At 34.8% G+C, this 12,276-nt stretch overlaps 1 protein-coding gene across 2 annotated transcripts in view; it reads left to right on the top strand.

Annotated features, from left to right (window-relative positions):
- Window positions 1-2,168: 2,168 nt before the first annotated feature.
- itih3a.1 (inter-alpha-trypsin inhibitor heavy chain 3a, tandem duplicate 1) overlaps window positions 2,169-12,276 on the top strand; it is a 13,324-nt gene continuing 3,216 nt past the window's right edge. The window contains exons 1-12 of one of the 2 annotated variants that reach the window (XM_016238970.1): window positions 2,169-2,318; window positions 3,376-3,408; window positions 4,624-4,647; window positions 5,425-5,579; window positions 5,680-5,784; window positions 5,880-6,042; window positions 6,956-7,066; window positions 7,223-7,351; window positions 7,530-7,646; window positions 7,743-7,911; window positions 8,224-8,349; window positions 9,434-9,615. In XM_016238970.1, the coding sequence (XP_016094456.1) occupies window positions 2,223-2,318; window positions 3,376-3,408; window positions 4,624-4,647; window positions 5,425-5,579; window positions 5,680-5,784; window positions 5,880-6,042; window positions 6,956-7,066; window positions 7,223-7,351; window positions 7,530-7,646; window positions 7,743-7,911; window positions 8,224-8,349; window positions 9,434-9,615 (1,410 nt within the window). In that variant the 5' untranslated portion in view covers window positions 2,169-2,222. Of the gene's footprint in view, window positions 2,319-3,375; window positions 3,409-4,057; window positions 4,082-4,623; window positions 4,648-5,424; window positions 5,580-5,679; window positions 5,785-5,879; window positions 6,043-6,955; window positions 7,067-7,222; window positions 7,352-7,529; window positions 7,647-7,742; window positions 7,912-8,223; window positions 8,350-9,433; window positions 9,616-12,276 lie in introns of both variants that reach the window. The other variant, XM_016238969.1, reaches the window with a different exon arrangement.

Raw genomic sequence — 12,276 nt, 5'->3', positions numbered from 1 at the left:
ACTGGCATTCAGGCACGTGCACAGGTAGGGCTCAACCTGTGCAGAGCACATTCCCTTTTTGCCCTTACACTCCGAAGTGCCCTTTTTTTGGTGATGGTGGGGTTTTTTTTTCCTTCAATAAATCAATGATATTGGTCACCCTTTACATCTGTCTGTCTGCTTTACAAATATTTAGCTAATGAAAGGTATTAAAAAGAGCTTGTGACTAAATCTTGTTGGATCCGCTCAAACTGTCAGTAAAACCTCATAACTCCACCCCGTCTATCTTGACTGAATGAACTGAAGTTCCACAGCAGCTGAACTAGGTCTGCAAGGGTATATAAAGATCTTGTGGTTTGAATAAGTACAGCGTTTTCTTTATGCAAGAAAAGCTATGTCTATAAAGGCTCATAATGTATGTATTTGAAACTGAGCACCGCGCCCATATAGCTACAACAAACACCTGGTGATGAAAATGTAACGCCGCCGTTTTAATGACGGATGAAATGCACATTTGCACACATTAACTGGTCAAAAACCCCGTAACTGCATTTGAGTTTGACACAAAGCTACTGAGCGATCCTCATCACCTAGGTAAAATATATTTCTAAGAAATTTATGATTGCTGATACACTTCATTTATTAACATTTAATCATATTATATGGTCGCATGGCTAATTCATGTTTACGCTGTTAATATGCATGTATTCTAGCTAGCAAATTTTTTTATCTAGTATTCTATAGGCCTACTCTCCGCTCGTCTTCAAATGTATAAACGTAGTAAAACATAGTAAAAACTTTAAAGAATCGAATCACTGTGAAATCTTTATATTTTATCATGCATAATGTAATACATTATATATATTACATAGCTAAAAATATATTTTTTTCTTCAAACTTAATTTTATTGAACTTTATGTGTGCAAAGCAGAGAAAAATTTAATTTTGTATATACTGTATATATATATATATATATATATTCAAAATATTGGATAAGAAAAAATTAGTAGTACAAAAATAAAACAACGCCAATATTACAAAATATAACATTAAAAAGTGTATAAATCACTGGTTTTTCTAAAGAAACATTGTCCAACAGCGACACCAGCAGGTAAAGTTACACAGCGGGAGTCCGAGTCTCTCTCGCCTCCCCTGAGCCCATTGAGTTTTAACAGACCAACTAAAGCGTGCAGTGGAGGGGGAGGGGTAACTGAGAATGAATGGGGGAAATCACGTGAGAGGAGGCAATGCCTCCATCACGATATGATTGGATATGACTGGTTATGTTCGGCTGTGATTGGTTCATGCGATAAATCCCGCCTCTTGTGTTCATGCGCGTTCTACGTTCGTGAATCAGTCTGAATAAACAATATAATGGCATTAATGGGAAGACTCATTTTAAAAAGTAAGCAAACAACTCACACACTTAGATGTAACCACTTTGTTACGTCAAAATAAGACTTGAAATGGTCTGAAAACATGGTCTGTGGGAGTTTTTAGTGAGTAAATCAGCATGTTGAAATTTAAAGTAAATTTCTGTGTCTGTGACCAATATTTACTGAGCTTTGATGACTGATGAATCGAATAATTCAAAAATAGTTCAAAGTTAACTATTAAAAAGAATTGCTGAACATAAGTTCACAAATAAAATATTTTGTTTAAATTGATACTGCCTTGAGTTATTATTTTGGAATAAATGTAAAATGCTTAAAAACTTGATGATATTCATACTTGGCTTTAATACACAGAATATTGATTGCATTGTTAATTTAAAAATATAAAATAGAATTGTATTTGTTGTTGTTGTTTTCTGGTAGTGTAAGTAATGTTTATTTATCGAAAGCTTTTGAGTCTATTATTTTGTGTTATTTCATTTGTCATTTGGGGGGTGCCCTTTTTCAGTTTCAGCACATGCCCCTCAAAAGGTCTGTGCACGGCCCTGCTGGCATTCAGTGACTACAAAATAAACTGCCTGTCCAAAAATGTCTTGTGTTTCCATCCTCCATGTTTACATCCAAAGACCAACATGAACAATAATTAACTGATAAAAAAAAAATTAGTTGAGCAAGAACAATATATGCACAAAAAATACGATGGTGCGAATGTTCAGTTCTGATCAATAATTTAGGAACAAAGATCACAAATCCCCACTCCCACACAAATAAATATTTGCTCTGTTACAAAGTGTACCGTGGTTTTAGAGTGTTCAAAAGTCCTGAGTGTGATAGAGTAGATGGTGCATCATGTCTGCAGGGTGGATATTCTGCGTATTTGTGTGCATATGTTTTCCTTCAGGGTCTTTTGAGACCCTGGTCGTCTCAAAGGGAAATGAGCAGTGGGTAGGTCTGGTTTTGTTGTCATTTACTCATGTTTTGCTGCACTAATGAAGTGGCTTATAGGCATTAACTCAGTGATCACTAACATTCTGAGCTACAGTATGTCTTCATTGTTAATACAGTATCAAAAATAGGAAAATATCCATCATAGTTTAACCATCATAGATTTATCGGTACAGTCAGTGCCTTGCACATACATTTTGGGGGCAGGTATTCAAGTAAAAAAAAACAGCCCTCTCATAATTATTTATAAATCTAAAGTTATATACTGTTAAACTTTTACACCTACTTACACCAGTTGACACTATAAACTATGAGGCTGTTATACCATTAAAATGAAATCAGTGTTTTACATTTATCAAAATCTAACTACACTGCGATTACAACTGCATAATTTTATGAGAGTAATGTTTAAATATAACATATTGAGAAAAATGAATTACCGTATATTACATGTAAACTAAAATTGCCAACTGAATAAGTGAATCGCAGAGCCATTTATTCAAACGATTTGTTCAAACCGACTGATTCATTCAAGAACAAAGTAACCATGTAATTTATAAATGAGTCACGGAAACATTGACTCACCCAATTCATCCAAGAACAAAACACCACTATGTGTTTCAAGGAGACACAAATTTTCTGCTTTGTTTGGAACTATTTTTTTTGATAAAATAGAGCAAGAATAGTCAAGATTGACAGTGTTGTGTCTAGAAATGGTCAGTTAATGTAATAAACCTATTGTATATTTCAACTGTTGTATAAAATATATTTCACATTTGCAATCCTGCTGATATTTGTTGTTGTTTGCTTAATGGAAGGCTATTGCCTAATCTTGTACAGTCTTGCAGAATTCGAACATACATGCAGTTGTGTCAGACACACCATAGTTGAGAATTTATGCCACGGGCCAAATTTAAATAAAAACTAAAGTATAAAATAAATAAATATCTTACAAAAAGGGCACTTGTCCAGTCCAAAAGCAGGCCAAAAGCACCACTTTTGGGTGTATCTGTGCATTTGTCTTAATACAGTAATTCATCCTCTTATGTCCCTCCAGGTCAGTGATACCAGCATGACCAGAATCTTAAAGGTATTGCAACAATGTTGCTAAAAGTCTGCTATGCCAATTGATTATGTAAAGCAGTGGTTCTCAACCAAGGGGGCCAGGGCCCTCTGGGGGGCCTCAGCAAACTTCCAAGGGAACCTGATACTTAAAGGAATGGTTCACCCAAAAATGAAACGTTTGCCATCATTTACTCACCCTCATATTGTTCCAAACCTGTATAAGTTAACTTATGCTAAACACAAAAGAAGAATTTTGAAGAACCAAACAGATGTCGGTCCCCATTGACTTCCATAGTAGGTAAAAAAAAAATAGCATGGGGACCATCAATTGTTTGATTAACAGCACTCTTCAAAATAACTTATTTTATGTTCAACATAAGAAAGAATCTTATACAGGTTTGGAACAACATGAGGGTGAGTAAATGATGACAAAATTCAATTTTTGGGTGAACTATGCCTTTAGGTTAATATATTTATGTTAAAAAAAAACTCACACGGAGACCTTTCAAGTCAAAATGGTTGAAAACCACTGATGAACAGTATTGAAATTATATTTCAAGAATTAGAAAAGTCTCAAATAATAACTATTTTTGTCGGTTAGCTTTAATACACACAATCTTTTTACATCTAAATCGTGTCGCCATCTAAAAAAATCTTTCATTGTTTCCTTACAGAAGCGAAGTGTGAGCAGTGGTGAGGTGGGAACTCTAGTTACATTTCACACAAGTTTGTCTGTCAAGACGTTGTGATTTAAAAGTTTATTAGAAATTAATATGGGCAATTCTTGGGTTAGTTTTACCTTATCTGATCCTTAAAAAACTTGGCTAACGATTTAGTTAATTTAAACATATTTTTTATTTATTTTATTAAATATATTAGCATGGGGACCATCAATTGTTTGATTAACAGCACTCTTCAAAATAACTTATTTTATGTTCAACATAAGAAAGAATCTTATACAGGTTTGGAACAACATGAGGGTGAGTAAATGATGACAAAATTCAATTTTTGGGTGAACTATGCCTTTAGGTTAATATATTTATGTTAAAAAAAAACTCACACGGAGACCTTTCAAGTCAAAATGGTTGAAAACCACTGATGAACAGTATTGAAATTATATTTCAAGAATTAGAAAAGTCTCAAATAATAACTATTTTTGTCGGTTAGCTTTAATACACACAATCTTTTTACATCTAAATCGTGTCGCCATCTAAAAAAATCTTTCATTGTTTCCTTACAGAAGCGAAGTGTGAGCAGTGGTGAGGTGGGAACTCTAGTTACATTTCACACAAGTTTGTCTGTCAAGACGTTGTGATTTAAAAGTTTATTAGAAATTAATATGGGCAATTCTTGGGTTAGTTTTACCTTATCTGATCCTTAAAAAACTTGGCTAACGATTTAGTTAATTTAAACATATTTTTTATTTATTTTATTAAATATATATATTATACATTTAAACACATTTAAATGTGTTTTAATTCATATTAATATATTTTACCTGAATAAAATGAGTTAATTTAAATTATTGGTTGTTTGACGTATTGTATTTGACGCTGATCTTAACAAGCTCAACCTCTGTCCTGAAATGACCACAGTCTAAGTCAACAGAAGCAATCACGGCTACAAAATGTTTGTCATATTTTACCCTTTCACTAAAAGTGTTGTGGAGGATTAATGATTTATTGAGCTTGAGCGTTCCAAAACTTTGCAGGTTTTGAAAAGGTTTGAAAATGATTTTGTTACAATAAGACGTTTTGGTAACACTTTATTTTAAGATGTTCTTGTAACATATTTTACATGTACTTACTATTATAATAACAATAAATTATGCATAATTACATGCAAGTAACCCTAAGCCAAACCCTAATCTTAACCATACAGAACGTGTAGTTCATTCATATTAATTAGTACTTAAATGTATAAATACACTGTAAAAACTTAATGTAGAGTGTAACCAAATTTGTATATATCATTTAGACAGCAATAGATCAGTGACACTCTTTATTTGCCTCTGTATGTTTTTATTCTCTCTGTCTTTCAGATTGAGGTGCAGAGCATGAAGGTGGACTGCAAGGTGACATCACGTTTCGCCCACACTATCATGACCACTAAAGCTCTCAATAAGGCCAACGTCTCACAGGAAGTGTCTTTTGAGGTGGAGTTACCCAAGACCTCCTTCATCACCAACTTCAGCATGTCAGTCCTTTTCCATCTGATTGAGTTTAAAAGTCAAGTTTCGGAAATGATGGCAGCATGTTGTGACACTTTCTTTTTTTTTTTTTTTTGGGATTTTCAGGGAGATTGATGGCAAGACATACACAGGTGTGGTGAAAGAAAAAGAGCAGGCCAAGCAGCAGTATCAGAAGGCCGTGTCATCTGGCCAGACTGCTGGTTTAGTCAAGTGAGAAGAGGAAAACAGGAAGTCAAGTGAACTTTAAACTGTTTGTTGTTAATGTACTACTAACTATCTGGTGTTCTGGTGTTCTGGTGTTCCAGGGCTTCGGGTAGAAAAATGGAGAAGTTTTCTGTTACTGTGAATGTCGCAGCAGACAGCAGTGTCATATTTATTCTCACCCATGAGGAACTTCTTCAGCGACATTTTGGCAAATATGAGCTCATGATCAGAGTCAAACCCAAACAGCTGATCCAGCACTTTGAGGTTCATTTTTCACCACAGCAGATTTTATAACATCATAATTGAGAAGCCACATTTAATAAAAAAATAATCATTTGTCTATAAGTGAAAAAGGTGAAAAACGAATGGTGGTATTTGAATTTTTACATAAAAATTTCAACTTAAAATCTTTATGGTAAAAGAATAGTTCACCCAAAATTTAACTATTTACTCTCCGTCAGGCCATCCAAGATGTAGATGAGTTTGTTTCGTCATTGGAACAGATTTGGACAAATTCAGCATTACATCACTTGCTATGCAATGGATCCTCTGCAGTGAATGGGTGCCGTCAGAATGAGAGTCAGCTGATACACTTGAGAAAGCAATATTATGGACACTATTTTAGCCAGAAACAATGGTCTGAAGTTAAAAACCTCTTGATGGATTTATTTATTAGAAACAAGCAGCTTTTCTCCTCACGATACGTAAATTGATTTCAGCTGTTTGGACTCTCATTCTGACGGCACCCATTCACTGCAGAGGATCCATTGGTGAGCAAGTGATGCAATGCTGAATTTCTCCAAATCTGTTCTGATGAAGAAACAAACTCATCTACATCTTGGATGGTCTGAGGCTGAGAATTTTCAGCAAATTTTCATTTTTGGGGGGTGAACTATTCCTTTCAAAATGTAAACATTTACAATGTTCATGGACATGAACTATCTATATGATTATATACTGTGTAGATCTATAATGCATGTCTTTGTTAAAACATCTTTCCTCAATAAAAAATATAACAATATTTAGAATTTTAACAGTAATAATTAATTACTCTCATACTATGAACACCTCTTATTAAAACAATGAATTACTTGTTGGCTTGAATTCATAGTGTGCATATTAAATGAAAAAAAAAGTAAATAAAATAACCATAATCTGTCTTGTCTCCCACCCACAGATTTTAGCAGACATTTATGAACCTCAGGGAATTGCATTTGTGGATGCCTACGGTACATTCATCACCAATGAACTGCTTCCTCTAGTGGAGAAAACTGTCACTGACAAGAAGGTGACGATTCAACTATCTATGCATTGGCTGGATACCACTTACAATATACCAGTATAAAGCACTATTAGTACGCTAAATAATGCTAGTAACTAAGAAGGATCTCCATTAGAGAATAACAATGGTGATGGTAATGATAACAATTTGATCTTTGTTCAGGCCCATGTGTCCTTCTCTCCAACACTGGATCAACAGAGGAAATGCACCGAGTGTGACGGGACGCTCATCGATGGAGATTTCTTCATTAAGTATGATGTCAACCGTGCTCATGACATCGGCGATATCCAGGTCAGATATCATTAGGATGATAAAGACATGACAAATGAACAAATGAAAAGAATGCTTTTCTGTGGCCTGCTAGTTAACATGCTATATGTTAACGTTTGAATTTGTTCAACCATTCTACAAATTATTTATTGGGAAAGCACAAAGAGTAAGACGTAAATAACATTTTTATCATCTACAGATTGTAAACGGATACTTTGTGCATTTTTTCGCACCGGTTAATCTTCCAAGAGTACCAAAAATGGTCGTTTTTGTGATAGACAACAGCTACTCTATGGTGGGAAATAAAATGGCACAGGTGAGTTATGATGTCTGTTAAATGAGAAAAGACTGTTTTCAATTTCATATTGTCAGTACTTTGGACATACTTTGGTCTGTTTGTTGTTGAAATGAGACTAAAGAGGCTCTAGTGACCATTCTGGCTGAACTCCCAGAGGAGGACTACTTTGCCATCATTGTATTTTCAACCACCTTTGTTGTATGGCGGCCACATTTAAGCAAAGCAACACCGGAAAATGTGAAAGCAGCCCAGGAATATGTCAAAACAATTGAAGTTATTGGTAGTAAGTATGAATATGAAATATACAAGGAAGTGAATTTATCACTGAACAAATTATAAATGATTAACTGTATATTATATTAATATATAATATTACATAAAGCAAAACAGTACAAAGCACATGAATTCCTCCTTTAAAAATTGGTGAAAGAATCCCCAAAGCTGTGCAATGAGCACAGCAAAAGTCACTCAGTGTAGTTTACATTAAGCAGACATAACGTGTTTACTAGCAAGTTATGACAAAATAACTTTTTTTAAATTTATCAGTAATCAAATACTAAAAATTGTCACATGAGCACTTTTGTTTTTGCCTCAGGTACTGAATTGCATGATGCTGTCATGCATGGTGTGAAGATGTTGTATGAAGAGCAGCGTAACAATACAACCCCAAAGAACATGGTACTGATGATCATTTTGCTGACCGATGGGGAACCAAACACTTGTATGTATATGCATGTACCAACAACCTTATACTTTCCATGATTTTCCTTAAAGGGGTCATAGAATGCTACATGCACTTTAACAAGTAGTTTGAACTGAAACGTGTGTTGGCAGTGTGTGTACACAACCACCCTATAATGATAAAAATCCACCCAGTGTTTTTTTTTTATCTGCTCAAATCTTTCCCCCTTTCTCAAATCGAGCCGATCTCAGATGCCTGTCTGTGTGACGTCACACGATAGTTTGATTGACAGTAGCGTTTCAGCACAGACTGGACTGACGTCTTACCTTAGCTCCGCCCTGAGTGACTGTCATCAGTCCGCCATTGTTTCACCGCCGGAGCAGATGTAGACAAGAATGACTCCTAACAAGCGATTGAGGTGTTCTGTTGTTGGATGTAATAATGAACATAGCAGTCGAAATTTACTCCCGACATCTGAGCCGCTGAACTCGCAGTGGATTATGTTTGTTTTTGAAGGGAATGCGCCCCCGATCTACCTAAATGCGTCTATGTTCGCACGAATCATTCATGATCCAGCCTCATCTACAGAAGAAGTGAGTATAATGTTTTGTAATGAATCTTTGCAAATCGCCTTTCCTAATAATGTGCTAATTAACAAGTTTCACGATGAATGCGGTTAAAGTAAACAGTCTCTCTGAGAGCAGCTGGGAAGAGAGGTCAGCAGAGCTCATTAACATTTAAAGGGAAATGCTATGAGAAAAACGGCTTGATCTGAAAAGAGCTGTTTTTGACAGGGTAAAAAAAGGTGTTTTTTACACTACCATTGAGAAATTTTAACCAAACTATGTTACAGACTTTTCATTAAGACCCTAAAGAATCATATCAACTTGTGGAAAATGGGCATCCTATGACCCCTTTAAGGAAAAACATTGCCTAGAAGTATCCCTAAAGAAACATACAGGAAACAGCCCTAGTGTCATTTCCATTATCTTATTAAAGAACACCAACGAGAACTCAGAAAGGTTTAGCTCAAGAGCAGACTTAATTAATCTATCAGTTATTCATGGCTGTTGTACTTTTTGTTGTTGTCTGTGATGGAATCATAAATCTTATTCATTTTTAGATCCGAGAACTCTTCCTGAGATCCAAGAGAACATTCGTCACACCATTGATGGGAATATCACTCTGTTCAGTTTGGCTTTTGGTAACGATGCAAACTATGGGTTTTTGGATACTTTGAGCAAGCAGAACAATGGCTTGGTTCGCAGGATTTATGAGGACTCGGATGCCCCACTTCAGCTAAAGGTAGTGAAACTGAGGTCTTTGCAAAATATTGATTCCTTGTAAATGAGCGAAGTAATTTATTTATAGTAATAATTTACAGAATAGCTAACAGAGAATTTAAAAAAACAAAATGGACATTATAACTGAAATATAGAAGCCTGTTTCAGCTGTGGAATAAACACACACACACACACACACACACACACATCACATTGCTTCCATGTTTTAGCATGTTTTAGCATGTTGCTAGCATGATTTAGCACAATACTACCATGTTTTACCATGTTGTTAACATGATTTATCCCATTGCTACCATGTTTTAACATGTTTTATCATGATGCTAGCATGATTAAGCTTGTTTTACCATGTGGTTAGTATGATTTATCACATTGCTACCATGTTTTAAAATGTTTTACCATATTGTTAATGTGATTTAGCATGTTGCCACCATGTTATAACATGATTATTTATCACATTGCTTCCATGTTTTAACATGTTTTAGCATGTTGCTAGCATGATTTAGCACATTGTTAGCATGTTTTAACACATTGCTTCCATGTTTTAACACGATTTAGCATGTTGCTAACATTTGTTTATTTGTATCCCCATTAGCCACTACCTAGGTAGTGGCTACTCTTTTTGGGGTCCCAACAAGTAAAAAATACAAAACTACATTAATCAACAACAATAAAACATACAAACCCAAAATCCATTCAAAATATCCAAATCAACAATTTACTATATATTGTGCCATTAAATATTGTTTTCAAAGATTTTTTAAAACTCATTTTATGTGTTATATCCTATGACAAACCATTCCATATTTGTATTCCTCTATACATCACAGTCCATTGCTTTGCAGGGAACAGGAAGTAAAAAACATCCTTTTGATGCATGCCTGGTGTTAAAATTATGAGTAGTAGTACTATACAGAATTTGACAGTACAGGACATTAGGAACTCTAAACACTGAAAGGTATCTTATAAAGCAAAGCAGGGAGATAATCATTCTATCCTTCACAGTAAAGTTTTGTGCATTCTTATGATATTAGCCCTTCTATTACAGTTTAGAGCGAGTGAAAACCATAGGTCAGATCAGTTAGAAAAGATACAGCAACCCGAGTCAGACCGGTCTGCAGGTCTGATCCACGTTTGGTGGTTATAGCTTGAAAACTCTAGGAGGAAATCCAAATTTAGCCTCAGAAGAAAAAGAAGAAGCTTAAATAGTAGATCAGTTTGCTGGCTTTGTAAGTTGTTTTTATATTTTATTTGTTTTTCACATTTCAATTGGAAATAAGATTCCCATTTCTATTGAAACAAGAAGTTGTGAATTTTGGAACGTTGTGCCTAAACATTTTGGAGAAACCAATTTATAAATAGCTTATAAATGGCTTATAATGATTTGAAATCACACATATGGTGGTGTTCCACAGGTATTGTGGTCAATGGCCAAACCATTGGAGATAAGAAGGTCATTCCAGGTAACAAGATGCACACCTATTTTGGCCGCTTTGGGATTATTCATGAGAAGTTTGGTATCAGATTGATGGTGAGCACAAAGGAGATCTTAGTGTCTGAAAGGGGAAAACAGGCAAAATTCTCATGGACTAACAACAAGACTTTAGATGGACTGAAGTAAGTGAAATAAATACATTTATATTAAACAGTGCTTAGTTTAACATATGGGTTTAGAAAGGAAATTATGGCAGAATTTTAATTCACCTTCTTCTATGAGAATTTGATTTTGAGCACAATCCTCCATATTTTGCTTTCTCCAGCATGGATCTGCAGGTGATTAAAGATATAGTTCACAATATTACTGCTTGTGCTGTATTTTGGATCAAATAAATGCAGGCTTGATGAGCCGATGAGAATTCTTAAAAAGAACAAACAAAAAAAAACATTTACAACCTTACTGTTCATAAACTTTTGACTGGTAGTGTATTTAATTTTTATGAGCTATATTTTTTGCCAATGGTATTTTAGACTGCGAAGGTACCAAATGTAACTTCTTTTTTTCCACCCTTTAGCATATCCAAATCATGTCCACGATTTTTTTTTTGTTCACATAGCTAATGCGACAAAAACATCACCAAGTGTCTTCCCATTCCGATAAAGTAAAAAAAACAAAATCTCCAAACTATTTTTTTTTTTAAGAGGCCCAGAGGAATATTCCAGGTTCAGTGCAGGCTAAGCTCCACCTACTCTGGTATAATGTTAAAAACCACAAAAATAATTTCAACACATCCCTTCTCTTCTTTAAAAACAAAAATCTAAATCAAGGCTACAGCGAAGCACTTACAATGGAAGTGAATTGGGCCGATTTTTGGAAGATTTAAAAATCACAAATATGAAGCTTATGATTTTATAAAAGCACTTACATTTATGGTATTGTAGGGTTTGGTTCCCATGGCAACACATCTATAAAACTGGATATAACTTTACACAGAAAAGATTAAGTGATTTTTTTCATGTTTTTTACATCAGAGTATTTTAACGTTTACAAATTGGTCAATGTGCCTCCCACTGTAACCCAAAGGATGGACAAGTGGAAACGTTTTTGTGGTTATCAACATTAAGTCGCAAATGCTGTCAACGTAACTCTTGATGAGTTTGAAATATTGCTTTTATAGTGCACTTGTCACGCACACCACACGGACACAGATGCAGGCTTCAGCGAAAA

The sequence above is a fragment of the Sinocyclocheilus grahami genome, unplaced genomic scaffold (genome assembly GCF_001515645.1).
Source record: "Sinocyclocheilus grahami isolate Dianchi unplaced genomic scaffold, SAMN03320097.WGS_v1.1 scaffold552.1, whole genome shotgun sequence".
Classification (NCBI taxonomy): Eukaryota; Metazoa; Chordata; class Actinopteri; order Cypriniformes; family Cyprinidae; genus Sinocyclocheilus; species Sinocyclocheilus grahami.
Note: the sequence above shows the minus strand (reverse complement) of the source record. Positions and strands in the feature narration are given on the sequence as shown.